This window comes from Lycium barbarum, chromosome 6 (assembly GCF_019175385.1).
Source record: "Lycium barbarum isolate Lr01 chromosome 6, ASM1917538v2, whole genome shotgun sequence".
Taxonomy (NCBI): domain Eukaryota; kingdom Viridiplantae; phylum Streptophyta; class Magnoliopsida; order Solanales; family Solanaceae; genus Lycium; species Lycium barbarum.
The window spans coordinates 2,630,693-2,654,291 of record NC_083342.1 but is presented as its reverse complement, the minus strand read 5'-3'; the positions used below and the strand labels follow the sequence as shown (position 1 = coordinate 2,654,291).

Sequence of the window (23,599 nt, the reverse complement as noted above, 5' to 3'; positions counted from 1 at the left end):
CGCCATGTCATTTATTTGTTATGTTTACTAAAATAAATATACATGTCATTTATTTGTTATGTTTACTAAAATAAATATACTTAAAATATTTATATTTTAAAATAAGATAGAATTTAATTACTTTTTTATTTTTATTCTTACTCTAATAAATGTGAAAAGAGATTAATATCACATGAAGATCAAATAATGAATAAGGTAAATTAGTCAAATTATAATTCTAATTCACGTTTCCTTAAAAAAACATGCAAAAGACAACATAACAAGTAAAATGAGCTAAACCGAGAATATTTACCAAAAATTAAAAAATAGCATTTCTTCGTTTTAAATAGAAAATCAATTTCTATTTTGTTTCGTTTTAAACATGTAAAATTAATTCAATAATTTGAATTAGAATTATCCAAATCAAAATTTGATAAAAAAATAATAAGTATTTTACACCTTTAAATTAATCGAATTAAAATTGAAAGTATCGACTGATGCTTAAATATTGCTATTGTTTTATCTCAAAGAGAGGAAAATAGTTTTCTTTTAAACAAGTCTTCTCTTTTAAAAAGTATTAATAAATTTTCGTAGCAAACACAAGTTTTAGATACGGAGCACAAACTACAATGTTATATTAATCGTATTTTGAACATAATATATATATATATATATATATATATATATATATATATATATATATATATACATACATATACATAGATATGCTATAATTCAAAGTGTTGGGCCCGTGCGCAGCACGGGCATAGGCCATCTAGTAATTCTTAATAAAAGCTCAATTTTCTGTTCCCTTCTTTTTAACTATTTTAATTAATTACCAAGTACACTCTTATAATATAAGGCAATCCCACAACAGACAACTTGTCCATTTCTCTACCTACATAGCGAGCAAAACAAAACTTCCTCTCAAGCTCTACAAATAATTAAGATACTAGGAAAAAAATGGGGAGAGCTCCATGTTGTGATAAGGCAAATGTGAAGAGAGGGCCATGGTCTCCTGAAGAAGATGCTAAGCTCAAAGACTTCATTCACAAATATGGTACTGCTGGAAATTGGATTGCACTTCCTCAAAAAGCTGGTAATTATTAACAACTTTTTTCTTGTGTGTGTGTGCGTGTGTTCATTTTGTTTGTCTTGGAATGAAGTCACATATGGTAAAAAGCGGTTTATCCTAAAGTGGAACTTTCCGATATGAATTCAGATCACAGTATTAAAATAACTTAAATTTTCGACCGGACGATTCCGTAGGAACGCGGTCAGAAATATGGGATTTCCGATGGTAAAGTTAGTAGGAAATTTGCATTTTTTAATAGTGTTAGTCAGGTCCTAAAACAGATACCGAACATGTGATAATTTTTTTTAATATTTATGATTTTGATGGGATTGTTAATTTGGAGCAGGACTAAGGAGATGTGGGAAGAGTTGTAGATTGAGATGGCTAAATTATCTAAGGCCTAATATCAAGCATGGTGATTTTTCTGATGCTGAAGATAGAGTTATATGCAGCTTGTATGCCAACATTGGAAGCAGGTATATAAAAAAAATTTGGTCTCACATTTATAACACAACCTCTTCTTTTTGCTATTTTAAGCACTTCTTTTTTCTGACTTCTTTGAGACTAAAAAAAAATTGTTCCACTAAAAATGGAAAAGAACCCCCAATAAGTGAGAATAAAGAAAAAGAACATACAATGAGGGCTCAGAAAGAAATGCAATTAGTCTGTTGCATTTTTTAAAGAAAATTCTTCCATTTATGGACAATTTTTCCTGTATGCATGCCAGGTTTAAATAGAAGATCAGGCCTTTATTTTTACGTGGAAATAGGATTTCTTGGCCTCTTACAATTTGAATAGAAGAAAACGTTTTTTTTCAGATCTCTTATGTATTTTTTTTTCCAAATTTCTTATGTATAGAAAATGAAGATCTCTTGTAAAAAGGTCATAAAACTAAAAAAAGTTTGTAAAGGGTCAAAAATCCATTTCTTCTCTCTTCTCTTTTTTTTTTTTTGGGTGGAAATTTAAGAAAGCGACACTACCTGATACTGTTTCGTCCCAGCTTATGTGATGAATTTTAACATGATATAAAATTTATGGTCTAAAAAATTATATTGCAGATATTCGTGTGATTATATGTCATTTCATTAAGGATAAATGAGAAGTTTAAATTGTTTATAAATATAAAAAGGTACTACTCCCTCCTTTTCGGGAGAAATGGATTTTTGGCCTTTTACAATTTTTTTTTTTAATTTTATGATTTTTTTACAAGAAATTTTCATTTTTTACACATAAGAGATTTGAAAAAAACAAATAAGAGATTTGAAAAAGATATTTTCTTCTATTCAAATTGTAAGAGGCCAAGAGATCTTATTTCCTCCTCCATTTGACTACGTGTATATGTTTGGTAACTTTTTAATTTTAATATTTTACATGACATGTTTAAGACTACAAGATTCAAAGAGCATATCTTTAGTGTAAGCTCACAAACTTTAAAAGTCTAGCTTATTTTTTAAACTTCGTGTCTAATCAAACTAAGACACTTAAATTGAAACGGATGAACTATTATTTTTTTTGGAACAAACTTAAAAAAGGAGTGCACTACTTAAATTGAAACAGAGAGAGTAACAAATTCATGTTGGCAGGTGGTCAATAATAGCAGGACAATTGCCAGGGAGGACTGATAATGATATCAAAAACTACTGGAATACTAAGCTTAAGAAGAAGTTCATGGGATTATTACCTTCTTCTAACCAAAGAAAATCACCATGTTTTCCAGCTGAACCCCAGACAAATTCAACTCTTTTTAGAGACTCATATTACACCACAAAATTATCCCAGTCTATTTTTACTTCCCAGCCAAATATTTTGTACACCAACAATAAGATGAATTTTCCTAATTTGGGTGCTACAAATCATCAATATGCTAGTAATTATTTTCAAAGTCATCAAGATAGCTTGATGAATCCCATGCATTGTCACCCACCATTGAACGATAATGTATTCATGTTTGGAGAAGCAAGTTGTTCTTCATCAGATGGAACTAACAAAGAAATAAAGATAGAGGAGAATAATATGGGTGATTATTTACAAGGTCAAATTTCAAGTACTGCTCCTTTTGAAGAAATCCAGGACTTCATTCTTGATTATGGCTATTATGGTTGTGGTCCCATCATGTAATTAGCACTTGGTTGATTAACGTGTTTATGCAAGTATTGAAAATGGGAAACTTACATAAATGTACCTTTGTCCAACTAGTTTATTAACATGGTCGAAGTATACACTATATATACATTTCGGTTGTATATGTATATTATATGTATAGGTATGTATAATATATGTATATTTCATATAAAGTATACACTACCCATACATTGTGTATACATATATTTTGTAAAAATGATATTTGAATGTAATTTTCCCATTGAAAATTTACTTTAGCTTATTAGTATTGTTGTATAGCACTTGTTCCTTTGGAGAAAAATATAAAGAAGATTAATAATATAATTCTTGCGCAAGGATGACACCCACAAATCTAAATATGGTCAATTTTTTTATGAAGAACTTTTTGTCTTTATAATTTCATGTCATTCTTATGTGTATTCTCATAGTCTAATTGTTTGAAGATATTTCATTAATAATTAAAAGTTAATAATAGCTGTTAAGGTGATATGAAAATTACTAAATATTTTAACATCAAGAGAAAATGTTGGCTCAAAGGGCTTTTCTATCTCATGGGTGGAATGATGAAAAGGGTTTTGTTCCTAACCTAATTAAAAGATCATTTGAGAAATTAAAGGGGTATTGTTGCCCCACGTTCAGTTGGCTCACTAAATGGCACAAAATAAATCACTTTTTTTACTGGACATTTCATCATAAATTGGTCAATCATAATTAGTAAAAAATGGGCATTTTATAGCCAACTCATTTCTCCACTAAACCACTAAATTTTCAAAGAACTAACTAAAGTGGATACGCAACTGGATTGGACAAATCTATTCGTAACTTTAATCTAGAATGTATCTCTCTTCTGAATCCTCAACAACATATTTACGTTTTTGTTCTTGAATGTTCAAATTACAAATCTCTTGAATTTATTACTGTTTAAATTTCTTGAAAAGTTAATGATTAAGTCCTCATTGGGAACGATACTCATGCTTTTATAATCACTTGTCGATCACGACATTCACCTTCTGCAAGCATCGATCTAGGAATTTTAAATGGGTAAAATAACCACTATAAGTTGGTTCATATCTTTTGATTATATCGTAATTGTGATTTGTTTCGATTGTGATATCAGGCGTTGTTACTAATAACTTAACAAGTTTATCAATTTGAAGGCGTCTGAAGATGATTTCAAGTTTGAGCTGATTTTTACATATTATAAACTCGAAGTTGAAAAAAAAACCTATCTTCCCTGTATATCCGTGTATATCCCTTGTATATCAGCATGAAAAGCACATTAATGACAAATCTTTTTACCATTCACTGAAATTGTGTCAAACCAAATCTTTTCTAATTTTTTTTAATTTACTTATTCATGTCTTCAAAAGTATCCTCCTACTCGAATAATTGTCAAAGGAAACCAAAAATGTACCAACCAAGGCACACTGGGCATGCAAGCAGCCAAGCCAACAAGGACATGATTGGATGTTGAAATTGACAATGAATTGATGTGATTGATCTGATTTATTCATTTCAACCATTCATCTAATTCGTCCCCATCCACACAACCAAACAGAAAATTTCGAAAACTCCAATACTACAATACATGAGAAATAATCCAGAGACTCTGCTTGACTTTATGGGAAGGAAATACATGATCCTAGTTCAAAGCATTTTCCATGTTTATCGTGTACATTTGGAACTCCATGATAACTTAACTTTGCATATGCGCATTTACCCTAATGGTTATGTAAATTTGGACCCTTGTTACGAACATATAAATCTAGAACCAAATTATACTCTCTCGGTCCCAATTTTTGCGTAGTACTATTTGATTAGATACGGAGTTTGAAAAAGGATGAAAGTCTTTCGGAATTTGTAACCTAAAACAAGACTCATACATTAATATGATTAAAAACCATCTCATTAACACTAAAGTTAAATTGTTTTGAAAAATAAAAATGCGGCATTCTCTTTTAGACATTCTAAAACCGGAAATGTCTTACATAAATCGTAATAAAGGGAGTATAATTAAAAGAGTAGTTTACGCTATACTCGATTGTAATTCAACTTATATATTTCCTTTATGGTGAGAATCTCACACCCTGATTATTAAATCTTAACCTTAATTTTGAATTATATAGTGATCAATTAATGTAAGAACAAAATAGAAAGAGTTATAGCCGCCTGCCTTATGGGACCCAATTTTTTAATTTTAAAAAGAAAACTAGTACAAGTTTCAAAATGATGGACCGAATCTCTATGGTGATATTCTCGCCATTTTTTTTTTTAAAAGGACACACGTGGGTAATGTGGACCCTAATTCTCCATTGGTGGACCCCACTAGCGTCCAACCAAATAAAGACGAAAGTGGTTACGTAATCCGAGACAGCGAGACTTGTGGGCTCTTGTCTAAAGAATCCTAGTTAGCAGTTAGGACACCTTTGACTTCGCTAAATCGTTTAGATTTGTCATCCGTTAATAGTTTGGATCAGCCTTCAAACGTTACCCACTATAGGCAATGTTAGAAACGTGGATCAGTTGTTTTGATGTAACGACTTCGTTCTCTCCAAAAAACTTCTTCCTCTCTTGTTTTTCAAAAGAAACTAGACCATAATATTTTTCGTTCGGTGGAAAATATAACATAGCACGCAAAACAGAAAGAAGGGCATCTAGTTCGTGAAATAATATTTTGTTTTTAAGTAATTCAAAATTCGACTTGAGACGAATCACTACTAAAAAGTCACAATTTTTCCATTGATTTCCCATTGAAGAATTTTCAATGATTATTTCTCACTGAATGTCGGTGGGAAAAACCTAAATTGTAGAGTTTTCATACGAAAAAATTAGAAAGTTTTCCAGCATTTCAATAGGAACTTCCAGCGTTTCAATAGAAACCTGTTTCCCACCATGCGTTTTCCCAGTGAAATTGTTCGATGGGATTGAAGTGGGAAGTCATGTTTTATAGCACAAATTTCCCACGGAATATCGGCGAAAAACCTCTGATACTAGCAATGAATCTTTTGGTAACATGTTCAGCGATTCTTCTGATGCGTTAAGATACACAACTTGTTATTCTTGTTCCGCAACTTAATCTAACAGTCATTATCAAACTACGCTAAGAATGTTTATATTTACTAACACCATAAGGTTTCCAACATATGAACTTTTTTTACAAGGAAATTGAAATAAAAAAGGAATCAAATTTGTCTTTTATGCGAAAGTTCCAGATTTGCTCCTTTGAAGAACAAGATTATTGTCCTGGCGGCATCATTGTCGTCTTCTTCAACATTACGGAACTCCAAGTTCCAAGTCTATTCCACAAACTTGATAAAATTAACCTTAAGCCTTAAATCAACGAACTTGAATGGAACTCAAACAATGAGTAATTACACTATCAACTTGAATTCTCACCAATATCAGAATTTCATCACACAACGTCCCATCGTCAATCCTTTTTACATCACCAACTTAACACTGATGTTGGATCTCTTTATTGACCTTCTAATACTAAATAACATCAAGTAACCCAATTCAGATCGTGAACTAATATTGTGTATAGCGTTTGCACTAATATTGTGACGATCAAGGTGGAGTTGTATAGTGACTGTGATAGAAGTCATTCTCTTGAAAATATAACAACTTTTGTCTATATGTCACACACGTTATACCAAATCGAAGACTAAAAAGTAATCCAAAGGTAAAATATGTTTCAGAGACACTTCCCAGGAAGATATTTTCTTCCTAACAGAATACATCCTGCTATCTAACTTTTCTTGCACTAAACTACATAACTTTGCAAATTTGACCGTGATTTACCATTACAACAAGTAAAAGAAACATTCCAAGACACTAGCATTTCCTTGCTTACTAAAATGAAATCAAAAGAAAGAAACATATAGAAATTATATCAATAGCTTATCTAGTGCTTTTTTTTCTTTTGGAGTATAAAAAAGTCAGGGAGAAAAAGAGTAACATTTTTTTCCCACTTTTGGTTAGCCAACTCTTGAGAAGTTAAAAGTCAACAGGAGCACAAGTCCACATCTTTCTTGGTCGAATCAGAATCAACGAAGGACCCTTATACATATTTTCTTCCTCCTTTAATTTTTTTATTCATACATGTATATAATTATTACACTTTATTTATTTGCTGTGTTACACATAAGGGGGGCCTTGTATTTCTTTTTTCTAGTAAAAGATTCTATGTTGCATGAGAAAGGACAGAGATGCATGATTTGATTATTGTTAATAATTAATTAATGGACCTCATTGTATTAATTTACTAATTTTATTGGTTTATTGATATTTTAGTCATACGGTACATGTTATATATCCAATGATGTTTGAGAATATAATTGAGATCATATTCTTCATTATCTGTTGATCCAAGAAGGTAAGGCATAACATCAAATATGTTAGGACTTAAAAATTAGCTCATTTTAAAATGCTTCATACAATGACGTCACCGTATAAAATTGTAAGGCATTATTTAAACTAGGAGAAAATGACACACACACAATCTATATCTATATATAATATAAAGCTAGGCATAGACAATCTTATGTGGCACCTCTCTATGGTCTCCATTGACATTTATTTTTTTCCTTTTGGATTTTTATGAGTTTTTTCTACATAAAAACAGGTAAATGACTTTAAAAAGGCCTCACAAAAATGAATGCACCTACAACTAAACTTTAATACATCCTTAAACTTTAATACATCCGTTTAGATTAATGAAGAATTGAAACACATTAAAGAAAATGGAAGATGATCGAAGAGACTAAAGCCTTTCAATTTCTAAAACTCTTTACTTTTATCATATAAAACAAAATGGTTGCAATATCCTTTTCTTGTCATATCAGTATTAGTGCCCCAGTCCTAATGTTAATTCAGCTCTAGAGGTAATAGTTTCTCCCATGTTATTTTTGTTTTCGTTTTCTTTGTGATTAAATTAATGTTTTTCTTTTTATTATTTGTACGTAATTGACATTTGATGTACTCATGAAGCTAAGTCATGAGTAAAAGAATAACTAAGAGATGCATATAATGCCCTTCTCTTGGCTTTTTCGTCACCCACTTTCTGTCAAAACAATTTCTTTCTCCTTTTCTTGTTTGTCATCTCTATTTTTTTATATTCTGACATCTTTATACATGTACATCAACCATGTCTAGTAAGAGTAACCAAAATAATCTCAGGGACACCCGCCCACCACTTCCTAAAATCTAAGACTGAAAATTTAAGGGAAACATAAAACTTTGAAAAAACGAAAACTTATTCCAGAATTGAGCTATATATACGGTACATATTTTCTGTCAAGGGATTCCTAAACAACCTGATAATATTTTTGCTTTGATGCTTGACTCGGATCGGTGTTGAATTATATATCTGTATGGTTATTTTTCTTACATAAAATAGTCACTTCTAAAATCTTCTTAATTACGACTCTTTTTGTTTTGCTTATAGAGCCTTCTTCTTTTCCTCCTCTTCCTTCCCTCATCACAAGTAAAATACTACTTTTATTCTTCACTATTTTTTATTTTTTCCTTGAATTTTTGTTTCGGTTTTTCCTACTAAACACCAGAGTAAATCTCCTCTCTTTGATTTTGTTATTTTCTTATCTTTCTCATGACTGGTAGGTGTTAACAAAATATAAATTAAACGAGATTGATAACGATGAAGGCAAAATAGAAATTGCATAGGATAGGAGGAAAATATGTCAATTCCTCAAAAATGGAAAAGGTATTTGATTTTATAGCAAAATTAGAGAGGAAAAATGATTTTTACACATAATTTAAAGGATTTTTTTTTTGGATAAATCTAATTATGGACCAAGTCTTAGGTGATAAAACGTCAGAGAAATTTTCTTTTAAAAGAAAGTGGTAATAATAATAAAACGGTTTAAGACTTAAAAAAGGATATTTTATAGTATTTTCAATTTCTCAAATATAATAATTTAGTTTGTACAGCTAATGAGATTTTCCATGACCGCGCGAAGTGCGATTAGATTTACTAGTTACAAATAAAATAGGAATAGCTAATAGAATTTTGTGATAATCCGTCCCTAAATAAGATTAATTAGCGACGAATTTTGCAGCTTAATAATCGAATATATGTCCGTCGCTAATTCCTATTTTTAGAAATATATATAACTATACAACCTAGTCTAATACAACCATGGCTTCTTCTTCATTTATCTAATACATTAGAGACAATCATATAGCTGTTCAGCATCATGGGTCAACAAAATTGGAACAAGAAATAAAAATAAAGAAGATCCACTGCACCAAAAGAGGCTTTTAGTGGCAATATATTATTTTTTTAGCGGCAATAATTATTGGCACAAAAACATTTACCAGCAATTGGTTAATGTCGTTAGATCAAATGTCGCTAAAGCCTTTAGCGGCATTTATTGTTAGGGCTAAAGTTTGATATTACCGGTGATAATTGATTGTAAAATATAATTAGCGGCAATTAAGTTATTGCCGAAAATTAATTGTCGCTAAAAGCATATTATGTTGTAGTGAGAGAAGAACCAAGAAAGATAGTCCTGAAATTTTTAGTTATTTCTTCATATTTGCGTACTTGTTATATAATAATTTTGTCTTTGATACGCTCATTACGTGTGGATTTGATTTTTTTTCATGGGGCAAATACATGTATTTTTTTTTTTTAAAATGGATGACAATGAAACTTGGTCACTCTGACTGCCATCAATCTTGTGGGCTCATGCACATACGCACAGTCGTTGTAGGAGGTGTTAGGTTAAGATGGAGAAATATCCTACAAAGTCTTGATGGAGTGTAGAAAAAGCTACTAGTATATATATATATATATATATATAAATTGATGTTACTGTTAAGAATGAATAAGACACTTAGTTAAGTGAAACAATGATTGTAACACTACATAATTTACAATGGACTAGTCAAAGAAAAAATGGTTAACGCAAACATTAATCATATTTGAGATTGAATACAAGATGCATGAACAGAAAGAGAGAAAGAAAGAACAGTTTCCTTATAGGTATCAACCAAAGACATGAGAAAAATAATACAAGCACATAAAAGTTAGCTAGCTAGGCTAAAATATCTGTTTTTTATATGAACCCCATGCATCATGCATGTCCCATTTGCAGTGGGTATATACCAATTTTATCCCCTTCTTTAGTATACAATTTGAATCTTGTTACGAGAAATTAATTTTATAAAAGGAAAATTTTCAGCATTATCATGATTTTCAAGCGGATTAGTGGTGATTAAGAAGGGGAAGAAGAAAAAGAAAAGAGTTTGATAACAATGACAAAACTTTTTAAGGTTTTCTTTGCCTAAACTAAAGGTTCCTTGTTAGAATGTCCTACTAAAAATGTTATTGACCTTGAAATAGAAAATAACGAGATTCTTTTTGTTAACATTGATAATTAGACCCTTTCTAGAGGTCGGCCATTTTTTCTAATGCATATTTAGTAAAGTAATGGACATAATATCCCAAATTCCACACACACCCCCCCCCCCCCCGCCCCCACCCCCCAAAATAATAATAATAATAATAAGTGTGATGCCTTTTCTTATGCTCCAGTTCTTTTATGATTTAACAAGTTTTTCTTTTTGTAACTTCTAGAATCAATTTTTAAGGGCTATTTATATCACAATGGAGTGGTTTTACATTTAACGAATTACTTCTCCTACTTATTTATCTCGTTCGTAAATGATTGAATTGACACTTAGATTTGGTATAAATATCCGTTTGACTTGATACCCTGTATGGATAAGATTTTACCTATATTATAAGTGTGTGTAGGAGAAAGCAACACATGGATATAAAGATTAAGCAAGTTAATTATTAGCTTGATATATAAGCATGGCTTCTTTTCATTCTTCTTCATTCTACCAAACATATAGCTGTTTTACAACAAGGATTAAAAAAAAAAAAAAAAAAAAAAAAAAAAAAAAAAAAAAAAAAAAGTAGTGAACAGAAAAACGAGAGAGATATACGCCCTGAGTTTTTCGTTCATCTATGGGCTCTTTACTTGTTATGATACAAATATAGATTCTTTTCTATCGCTATTTATTTGTTATAATCTAACTATAGATCATTTTTTGTTTCTTTTTATCGTTGACACAGTCTGAACTCCATTATTCTTGCGGTCACTAATACACATATCTCACCTCTCACATTTTTAGATAATATCAGGGATCTGTAATTTGGTCGGGGAACAAGTTATATCGGAATTATAATGTGAGGATTAAATAATGACGCAATTGTTTAGTGGGATATATTGGCCTAAAAATGGGATATACGGTAATATAAAACATGTGTTAATTGGTTTAAACTAGATAGATTGATAAACTTTTATTCTCAATTTTAATCTTGTCTTTCTTTTAAAAAAAATTGGGAAAAACCCTTGGAAAAGGATAACATGTCATCTTATTTTATCCCGAATATTATCTCACATAGAGTGTGGTATAAAAATAATATCATAATTCTTAATAAGTAATCTCATAACTTATATTGAAATTATATCCTGCCAACCAAAAGATCCCTTAAATTGTTGTTCCTGTTTTCTATACTATATATATACTAGTACGGGCATTTTAGATGGAGACATATCCGCAAAGTCTTTATGGAAGGTTGAAAAAGCTTGTACATTTTAGGTTATAGTTTCACCTATGAATGTGACACTTAAAGTGACCAATTATTGCAAAATTATGAATTAAAGTGCTCTACGTCAAACGAAAAAGGGTTTACGCAAAACATTTATCATTTGAGATTGAGTTCAAAGGTTACTAGATGGCCCTACTCGATATAGTTTTGTGCATTATTTGTGCAACTACAAGTGGGGCGGTTCAAAACCGACCGCTACCGATAACTCAACCGTAAAATTGACTTATTGGCTTATTGGTATTGGGTTATCGGATTAGCGGGTAGGGAATGAATTTAAATTTTATAATTAACGGCTTATCGGTGCGGGGGACGGATTACTCAATTTTCTTATTGGGTAAACCGTTAACCCGTTAAGAATTTATTATATTTTATTATATTTTTATCCCTAAACATATAAAATATGTATAGTAATTATAATTTGTAAACCTAAAGATAAGCCTCGGCAGGCCAAGCCCATTTAGTTAATAAGACAGCCCATTTAGTAAATAAGACAACAACTATAGATTAGAAAATAACCGTAATTTTACCTAAAGGGTAAACCACAAGTCCACAACAACTCAGCAACTGCTAGTCTGCTACTACACGCAAGGTAAATTTCGATGAATGCAACCAACTAAAATCTAATCTGATGAATGCCTGCCTGCACTTGATTGTTCAATTATAATTAATGATATTGTGAACACAATGAATAAATTCAGATACATACTTCCTCTGATTTACGAATACAAATAATATTGAAGTTCTACTTTGGAACAAAGCCAGTTGCTTCTGCTATTAAACTCTTGATATTACAACCTGACAAAAGGGGCAGAGAATCACAGTTCCCACCTCACCTCACCTAAATACTAATAAGACACTGTAGATACCTTTTAAACCAACCTTGAAAACACAATAAAAAAAGGCATCATAAAATATAATTTCAATATGTGGGATTTGCATCAGTTGGTTTAACCCTGAACTACTCCACAAGCTTGACCACGTGGAAAGACAGTGCCATTAATATAAATATACATAGAAATCCTCTTGAGGCTGATCTAATGAAAAAGGAAAACAAGGAGTATATGATTGATTTTTTTTTTTTTAATTTTTTGAGAAGGAAGGAGTACATAATTGATGTGGACATATAAGTCTCACTGATCCAATATTTACATTGGCATATTCACTCCCTTAAGGACATTTTATTCAACCCGAAGAGTACTAGTCCGTAAAATCTTGAGATGTAAATAACCAAATTAAAAGATTGAATGTGGTAACCTATACTTAGCCGATACACTGCCCAATAACCGTCCGATAATTGCTAACCCGATACCGAACCAACCGATATCTTATAGGTTGGCTAGCGGATTAGTACTTTTAAAAGCCGATAACCGTTAAGCCGAACCGTTAAGCATAATAATCCGTCCGATCCGCCCGATAAGCAGCCCTAACTACAAGATCACTAAAAAGGTTCAACACTAATGAATAAATTAGATAAAGTAACACTGTTATGAACTACAATAATATAGACAAAAGGTACTTATATTATACCACTTTAGTTACAATTACACAAACGGGAGAGTTATCAAATTAATAATATCTACTAATGCCAATGCAAGCCATTTTTATCCATCTAAATCAACTTTCTGCTTAAAATACATGTGATCGACATTTGAACTTTTTCCCTGGGGTAACCTGCAAAATATAAATTGAAAGGTTCAAAACTAATACCGTATACCACTGGTATAAAATATTCTTGTCTGGGGGAAATATGAAAGACAAAGTTGAAGATTCCAACTTGTAACATAGATTAGACTTGAAAAAATTAATACATGTAGCAGTCAAATATAACCTTGCTTCCACTTCACTTTCAAAACATTCGAATGACACCTACCTTATGGACTCAAGCATCCTTTGATGACTACAAATCAAAAGACAAGCCTACTCTCGGGGGGACCTTATGGACTCAAGCATCCTTTGATGACTACAAATCAAAAGACAAGCCTACTCTCGGGGGGGAAAAAAAAGAAGAAATCTTTTAAACTCGCTATTTTAGAAAAAATAGAGTCATAAGGAGTATTTGTAAAATGAGCATTTTATTTGACTCATAGTAAACATGGCAACTTTACTATACAAGACATATATTATTGGGGTAAGATATGAGGAGTTAAAACAAAATGAAAGATTCAACTACTGCATCACTTGAAAGTTTTATCCTAAAACATTTCTCACTTGACTGTCTATCTTTGTTATATATTCACCTCTTAAGGCTATTTAAGGTCCTCCAATGAGCAGTTAGGAGATAGAAGCTAGCACATAAAGGATATACCTACATTACTAAAGAGTAAGATAAGGTAAAGTGTCTGCTATCCCACAGGCTATGGTGCACGGGTTATACTTGCAAGGTGCTAATATAATCAGTCATTTTCAGTTTAAAGTTTCCGATATTCTTTTGTTGAAAATGTCAATTGGCCTCGATAGACAAAACTCTATTGTTAATAGTGGAGTAATCATGATTATGAAAAGTCTGTTAGGATCATAAAATTTCATCTACAGATGTAATGGTTTCTCCTCTGAAAAATTATTACTCCACTAATTTCAAACTTCCTGATAAGTCAAAGTTGAAGCTTCGATTTCTTCATGTGTGCTTTTCACTGGGATGAAGCATTTACCTAGATTTTGTAAGAATTTACTGTTTTGAGAACTTCATAAAGAGGCACTGACCTAGAGCTTGTTTAAATTGGCTTATTTTACGTGTTTTTAAGCCAAAATAGCTTTTAAGCACTTTTGTAGTGTTTGGATAAAATAAAAAAAATATTTTTAAGCACTTATTTTTAAGTCAAAAGTCATAAGCTAGAATTTTTAACTTATGGCTTTTGGCTTATAAGTCAAAAGCCATAAGCCCATCCAAACGAACTCTAATGACCTTTATCTACCGAACTCTTTAACAGTTAACCAGACGTATATGATTGTAATTACCGTAGAAGGAATCACTACATTGCAAATTATAAAAGAGAAGAGTATATTATTAGCCAAGCATCAATAAAATTATTTCTGACGAAGTTCTCTCAATTTACGTTGATGTCTTCATGATGTGGCCGAAATCAATAGGGTATTCCACTACTCCTTTGATAGACTATAAATATGAGATAGACTATAAAAATGAAATATCCCAGTAAATGAAATATCATGAGATCATCAATCTCAAAACTTAAATAACTGAGAAAAACTCTTATACTTTACGGAGGAAGAAAATTGTTCATTTTCCTACCTCTTAAAATGAATTTTCCGCAGTTCACTTATTTTGTAGACCATGCATCTGAATGACCATATGACATAATATTACTCGATGCTGCATAAACCGCAGGCTGGGTCGGTGAGTCCATCTCCTGCATTAACATACTCCATCTGTTTCAATTTATGTGAACCTATTACTATTTGGGGAGTCAACGAGGTGGTTCTTTGACCAGTTTTCCTTACATTTTTTCTTAATTATTTGAATTAAAAATTATCATGACTTATAATATTTTTTATGTAGTTTCTAAATATATAAATTTTATATTTACAAACTTGAAAAATGTATTTCAAAATTTACTGTCAAAGTTATAAAGTTTGACCCTCATACTCTGGAAAGGTTCACATAAATTGAAACGGGGGAGTATAAATGTCACGACCCGACTAGGGGCCGCGACGGGTACCCGGGGCTAACCACCAAGCACCACTCGTTCTATGTCTCATCATACTCATTTCATGTTCTTTTATTACTTTTATACTCAAATCGTAGGAAAATCATATTTCATATAAAACATAAATACTTATATATATGCCTCTTGGCCATCAAAATAACATTTATACTAAATAGCATCTCGTGAGACCATCTAACCCACACTGCGTATCTACGAGCCTCTACTGGAGTGCTAAACATAAGGACGGGACAAGACCCCGTCATGCCCAAAATACATATATACAAAAAGATAATCATAAGCACCTCCGAACGATGGAGTGCTCTCGAATCAGCTGCTAGCTCCTATGAGTCTGCGTCGTCTCCCTGTCTACCTGTGGGCATGAACACAGCGTTCAAGGAAAACGGACGTCAGTACGAATATTGTACTGAGTATGTAAGGCATAACAATGAAAATACGTCAATGAGATAAAGGAAGCATCAATAAGGAGCAACTATATATGACTGTCACTTATAAAAGAAATAGCACATGCTGACTTACTTCATATCCATCATTATAGCATATATTGCTGCAGAACGTGCAGCCCGGTCCATACATCATCATTATATAAATATATTGCCGCGGAACGAACGGCCCGATCCATATATCATCATATATAAATATATTGCCGTGGAACGTACGGCCCGATCCATAAATAATATAGTATATTAGTGCCGAGGAACGTACGGCCCGATCCATCACCCATATATCCCGCGTCCGGGCATCCCGTGTCCGGGATGATATCATAAGATACTAGCTGATCAGGTGGCTATGCGTCTATAGAGCCTCACCTTTCCCCATATCCCTTATGTACATATACATATTGATACAATAACGGATACGCGGAAGCAATAAAATAACAAGGAAAGTAAAGGATAGATAGATTGACACAAGAAAATGGAATTAAAAGCAACCTAAAGGTGTATCAAACCTAAAGACCTCAATTAATTAACATAAACAAGCACCAACCTCTTAGGATGACCTCAAGGGAATTGAATTCCCAAGCAACCAATCCTCTCACAATCAAAGGTTCAACAAGAGCCATCAATGGCCTCTCTACAAGTTTCTCTCTCTAGAGACAACTCTCTCAAAAATCAATCATCTTTTCTTCCAAATGTCAAAAGTACTCTAATGAAATGAAAGGCAATGTATTTATACTAACTAACTAATAGAAGACACTACATTATTACAATTATACCTTTAATGAAGTAAGGGCCTTGTTTGGCTAGTCTTGTGGAGATGAAAATCTTGAATTGGCTAGCCTCCCTTGCTCGTTGGCCACTTAATGCTCTTCCATCTCCCATCCGTCCTCTCCATGCTATTATCCAAACTTTGACTCCACGGGACGGTCCTCGAAATGTCCTTGAGGCAACTCGGCTTGTATCATTCTCCCCTTCTTGAAAAGGATTCATCCTCGAATCTATACCCTGCAAAACCCTAAAGGAGACAAACAAAAACCAAGTCCTCAAAGGATGAGGGTTAGTGCTAAGGTGGACCAACCTACCACCATGCCAAGTAAGCACAAATTTTTGATATAGCCAAGTATCAACCATTTTCAAGCAAAATAAGCTCTGAAGTAGAGCACTAAGAACTTGGCTATCCCAAAGATCAAGAAATGAGGATATTCTCAAGGAACCAATGATTTCCAGAAACCAAGTTGGCATAAAACACAAATGATCCTCAATTGCAAAAAAGATACTATTCACACAAAGTGAAGATTTCACCAGGGTCAAAAGGAAAAGATACCCCCATATCACGGGCAAGGCAACAACTAAGCACCTCAATAGGGCCCCGCCCAACATCAAATGAACTCTCAACAATAACATGAATGTCATCATATGCAAATAAATAGTAAAGAAAGGTGTGACTTAAAATGACTTCATCTATGGTATCCTCAAATGTAGCCTCACTATTAGGTTCAAGAACAAAATCTAGCTTGCTACTAGGAGTTTGAACACACAAGGCAGACGTAGCAATTTGTAAACAAGAATCACCTTCCTTTTTCAAACACTTTTCCCCCATAAATATATCATCATTTCCCAAAGGAAGATCTCCATCATAGGGAAGAGCGCTATCATGCAATAGTGGATTTTCAAACACCATGTAGTCTCCAAAAGTGGCTACACTTTCAACATTACAAAACATTCCACTAGTTATTTCACTTGCAATAGTCATGTTAGCATCAAATAAGACATTATCTTTTAAGAGAGAGTAATCCATGAACAATGAGGAGTCAAAGCATGCAATTTCATTCTCACAAAGACAAACGTCATCTTTCAACATACTTTCGTTCACATGACGGTTTACATGACACACACCACCATCAAAATTTTGAGTCGTATCACATGACACTAAGATAAGATCAAGGGACTCATTGTGACATGAAACAAATAAAGATGAGGTGTCACACACTTTCAAATGACCAACTATATCAAAATCAACATTCACTAGAGGCACGTTAAGCACATCACAAGAATCCTCAAGTAGTGAATTATCATTACAAGTAAGTTGATCAACACAAATTTCAACACTAGTTGGTAGTATGTCAAGCTCACAAGATTTTCTAACATGATTACCACATGGCAGTGTACTACCATTCAAGTCACACGTGTCAACACTAGGTGGACACAAATTGATCTTACAAGAAGAGTCAACTTGGTTATCAAAAGGATCAACTAGTGTATGAGCACGCTTAGCAATTGATAATGCACTATCATTCAAATCACAAGTGTCAACACTAGGTGGACACAAATCGACCTCACAAGAAAGATCAATTCGGTCATCAATAGGATCAACTAGTGTAGGGACACTTTCAACAATGACATTATCAAGACATGGCAAGGATTCGCTAGGCTCAATGCAAGGTAAACTAACTTTCATACTCAAATTGGCATTAAGATCACTCAACAAAGTAAGAGTATTAGGAGAAATTATTTTACCTTGATTCTCATGTAATGGATCTTCCTTGCCTTGAGACACCAAAGGGACGCTCATTTGACCCCGTGAATTAATGGTCTTGTCCGCCGTTCCTCCTTTCAACCACTTCCTTTTCAATGCTGCCCAAATCTCACTTGGGGTTTCTATAGGAGAGGGAACATGTTGAATTTGTGGCATCTCACAAGAGGGACTTTGCTTCTTCCCTTTTGACTTTTTCTCTTGGGAAGTGGTTTTGCTCCTATAACCCTTTTCATGTGGTTCGGGATAATGGCCTCTCAAGCTCTCTTTCATTGCATCCCAAGTAGTGATTGGATCTCCCCTCTTGTACGCCCAATAGTGTGCAAGCTTTTTCTCAAAAGTCCCAATAGCCAATTTCATTTTCCTTTCTTGGGAATAAGGGTAACTAGCAAAGATTTCTTCCATCATGAACTCCCATTTCACATACTCTTCTCCACTAGCTTCCATAATCAAGATAGGCCATCTCACATTGGGCTCTTGCACATATGGAAAGAGAGGTTTCCTCCTTTCATCCACGACATACTTATGCCATTCTTGCTCATATGGAATCTCATGCCTTTGAAACCAAGGGCCACCTAAACATACGTGACAAGTATCCATTGGAAGCACATCACACCAAACCTCCTCTTGGTACTCACCAAGTGAAATGAATACCATCACTCTCTTATCAACCCAATACCCTCCCTCGTCATAATAAGGACTTTGCCTATTTACACAAGGTAGCCTTAACTCTTCAACCGCACGAGGGGTGATGAAATTAGTGTAACAATCATCATCAAGCACAAGGGTTCCCTCTCTACCACAAAGGTTTACCTTGGTCTCCAAGAATCGCCTCTCCATGGAGAAGTACCTGCAAAGAACACTTAGCAAACACGTTAGTAGTAAAGAAATCTCACCACACTCGTGTTTACACTCGTTTGTGCTCGGCTAGCACCACTCAAATGAGCTCACACACTCTTGCCTTTTACCACTCAATTGGATTAGCCGATGTTGATTCTCGATTGGATTCGATTGCTTGCAAGGTGCACAATTACTACTCTAGATCGGAATGGATTCTTGTAGACTCAAGAAGAATGAGGGCGACTCAACAAAAACAAATGCACTTGATCCAAGAAATTAACAACGAGGTAAAAACGAAGAAAAAAACACGAAAGAATTAGCACGAAAGAAATGCGGACACAAGAACTAATTAGCAACTAATAAGGTCGATTACTAGTTGTTAATTAGTTGTAAGAATCAAAGAAAAGAAGTTAGGAAACAATCAAACCATTTTGACACTTGGAATTTTTTTTTTCTTTTTTCGAAAACTCTTCAGTGATTCACGCTTTCCTTCCGCTTCGCGGATGAAAAGCGGATGCTCTCAGACAATCAGGCTTTTCTTCCGCTATGTGGACCAAAAGCGGATGAACAGTTTTTTTTTTTTTTTTTTTTTTTTTTTTTTTTTTTTTTTTTGCAAAATCAGAAACTTAGACTAAGTATTTCTGATTTTTTTTTTTGTGTTGTTGGACTCATAAACACGTTTTCACAACTTTATTTGATAACTTTTGGATCAAATGGCCCTTTGGAGAGTCTTCTTCCTTATGAAGATTTGAATGTCTTCAAGAACACAAGAACAATCCAAAAATTCAACTACTCTCAAATCAGCTCCAAATTGGCTCAAATTTCGGATTTAAGTTCTCTTTAATGTAGAGAACAAATCCCAATAGGTTTCAACCTTCAACTTCACCTTCTTCAACAAGACCCACTTTCAAGTTCTTGAAGTCTTGAAGCTCAACAATGGTGGAACACAAACCCTAACTCCAAATGGATTCGAAATTGAAGATTTAGACTCTAGAAACACTAAGAAACTCTAATCTAACACTAGATTCAACAAAATCAACAAAAAAAATCAGTTTTTTTTTTTTTTTTTAATTTCGTTTTTTTTTTTTTTTTTGTTGAATCAAAACCCAAGACTAGATTTGATGGAACAAACCTAAGCTAAGCTTTGATACCAATTGATACAATAACGGATACGCGGAAGCAATAAAATAACAAGGAAAGTAAAGGATAGATAGATTGACACAAGAAAATGGAATTAAAAGCAACCTAAAGGTGTATCAAACCTAAAGACCTCAATTAATTAACATAAACAAGCACCAACCTCTTAGGATGACCTCAAGGGAATTGAATTCCCAAGCAACCAATCCTCTCACAATCAAAGGTTCAACAAGAGCCATCCATGGCCTCTCTACAAGTTTCTCTCTCTAGAGACAACTCTCTCAAAAATCACTCATCTTTTCTTCCAAATGTCAAAAGTCCTCTAATGAAATGAAAGACAATGTATTTATACTAACTAACTAATAGAAGACACTACATTATTACAATTATACCCTTAATGAAGTAAGGGCCTTGTTTGGCTAGTCTTGTGGAGATGAAAATCTTGAATTGGCTAGCCTCCCTTGCTCGTTGGCCACTTAATGCTCTTCCATCTCCCATCCGTCCTCTCCATGCTATTATCCAAACTTTGACTCCACGGGACGGTCCTCGAAATGTCCTTGAGGCAACTCGGCTTGTATCATTATAATATGCTCATCATAATACATGCATAAGAGCTCAAGGACAACTATACTTTGTCAGGGTGACGTAGGGTCGTGATCCCCCGACTTCATTATGGACATCTATACGTATCCTGCCTCACCATGAAGGAAGTAGTGTATAAGGTGAGTGTATACAATACAAGACATTCTTAACTTAGTGTTATTCTGCCTCACCTCGGAGGGAACAATGTATGAGGTGAGTGTATACAACATACGACATCACTAGCGTTATAGGAACTTCATAACATGAACTCTAAAGTCTTTAGACTCAAGCTTATCATCATTGGACTCATAACATATCTCTTGTCTCATATAACTCTTTATGATCATAGATTCTTGACTTTCTGGGATATATATAGAGAATTCATGTAGAGAAAAGAGAATCATACCATCGGATTCATGCCATAGAAAGAAAGGACTAGCCTCACATACCTTTGACGTTTACTATTCTTATCGCTTGCTTGCTTCCCCTATGATGCACTCATGTATACCTTCAAGAGAATTCGTGTCGTCGTTAGCTAAGCAATTATAAGGACGGACTATTATTTTTAGGGAAAAATTGGGCAGCATTTCCTTTGTTTCTACTACTTTTCGCATATTCTATTCCAGCTCCCAAACATTCGCAACCATAATCATAATATAGAAACCAACAATTATCATTTATATATATTTAGCAAAATCCACCAATTTCCTCCAATTTCTCCACATTTAGTGGTTTTAGCTTATCGTCACATTTTTCTCATACATCCCACTTATTTCATGGTATAAACATCATTTAGAGCCACTACTAAAAAACTGCTAAAAATCGACGGATCAAAAACCGACGCACTGGGTCGTTTAAAAAAACCGACGGAAAACCGACTCACACAGTCGGTTTTTTGTATTTTTAATTATTTTAAATTATTTTAATCAGAAAACCGACGAACAACATCGGTTTTTTTGGCAGAATTTTGAAAATATAATTCCGCCAAAATAAACCGACGTCCCACGTCGGTTTAATTAAAAATATATATATATAAAACCGACGTCGTACGTCGGTTTTATTTTAGAAAATATTATAAATAATATACAATTCATTTTGTTTTTAAAAAAAATAATAAACATTTTTTTTTTGAAGAAACCGACGGACAGTGTCGGTTTCGTTTTTTTTTTTTTTTTAATTTTTGGGGTCAAAATCCGGTCAAATGTGCGGAAAAAACCAACGGACAGAGTCGGTTTTGTCCGTCGGTTTTTCCTATATATTGGCAGTAACGGGATTCTTTCCCATTTCAGCTATCCCTCTTCAAAATTAAACCCACCCTCCCCAAACCCTAGCCGCCGCCCCCCTCCCCTCCGCCCGACGCCGCCTCCCATTTCGCCGCCGCCCAACGCCGCTGCCTGCGCAGCTCCTTCCCCCCTACCCCAAACCCATTTTGAAGGTTAGTTTCTCTTAAATTAGGGCATTTAAAATTCTTTTAATCTTAGTTTTATTTGTATATTTTAGGCCTAATGCTCGTCTATTTAGCTTTGTTAAACATCATTTGCAATGTTATTAATGTTGAATTTGTGAAAAAAAAAAAGTAAACTTTATTTACCTAGTTTAATTTACTTGTCATTTTTTTTTTTGGGTTGAGATTGTGCTATATTTCATATTCTTTGTCAATGTATTTGTGTTAGCTTAGTTATCATTCTTTGTAATATTGTTGATGTTGAATATGTGCAAAAATATATACTTTAATTATTTGACTAGTTTTTTTTTTTGTTGTTGGATTGTGCTTTTTGTTAGAAACCCATAAGTTATTAGAATTGTTATTGATCATTCTAAATTAGAATGGATTGAGATTGTGCTTTTCAAAGTTAGAATTGTTAAGTTATAGTATTTCTATAACCTCAATACTAAAATGTAGATTTTATTTCTCTAGATTTACTTTTCAATTTTTAGAATTGGTTGGAATTGTGCTTTTCAAATTAAGTTAGAATTATTAAGTTATGTTAGAATTATTAAGTTATAATATTTGTATAACCTCAAAACTAAAATGTAGATTTTATTTGACTAGATTTACTTTTCAATTTTTAGAATTAAAGTTAGAATCCATAAGTTATTAAAGTTAGAATTGTTATTGAGAATTCAAAGTTAGAATTAGTTGGGATTGTGCTTTTCAAAATTATATTAAAGTTAGAATTTATAAATTATTAAAGTTAGAATTTATAAATTATTAAAGTTAGAATTGTTATTGAGAATCCAAAGTTAGAAATGGTTGGGATTGTGTTTTCTTAAGTTATATTTTAAGTCAGAATTCTTAAGTTATAATATATTTCTATAACCTCAATAATTTGTGGATATATTTTTGTAGATGGATCGTATGTGGATGTATAATATGAATAATAGTAATCGTGTGGGTGTACATGATGAATTTGTTGAAGGTGTTGATGGGTTTATCAAACATGCAATGACACTTTACCCTTTTCAAAATGAAGGGGTAATTAGGTGTCCTTGTTCTCATTGCCGGTGTATGAAGTATTTGAAACCGGAAGCGGTTAGGGTTCATTTATATAGTCGTGGGTTTAAGCA

The 23,599-nt window shown here is 33.1% G+C and overlaps 1 protein-coding gene across 1 annotated transcript; it reads left to right on the top strand.

Moving 5' to 3' along the window:
• The first annotated feature begins 866 nt into the window (after window positions 1-866).
• LOC132599460 (transcription factor RAX2-like) lies at window positions 867-3,350 on the top strand. The gene is made up of 3 exons (XM_060312833.1): window positions 867-1,078; window positions 1,401-1,530; window positions 2,638-3,350. The coding sequence occupies exons 1-3, from the start codon at window positions 943-945 to the stop codon at window positions 3,170-3,172; spliced, it is 801 nt and encodes a 266-aa protein (XP_060168816.1). The 5' UTR covers window positions 867-942; the 3' UTR covers window positions 3,173-3,350.
• The last annotated feature ends 20,249 nt before the right edge of the window (window positions 3,351-23,599 follow it).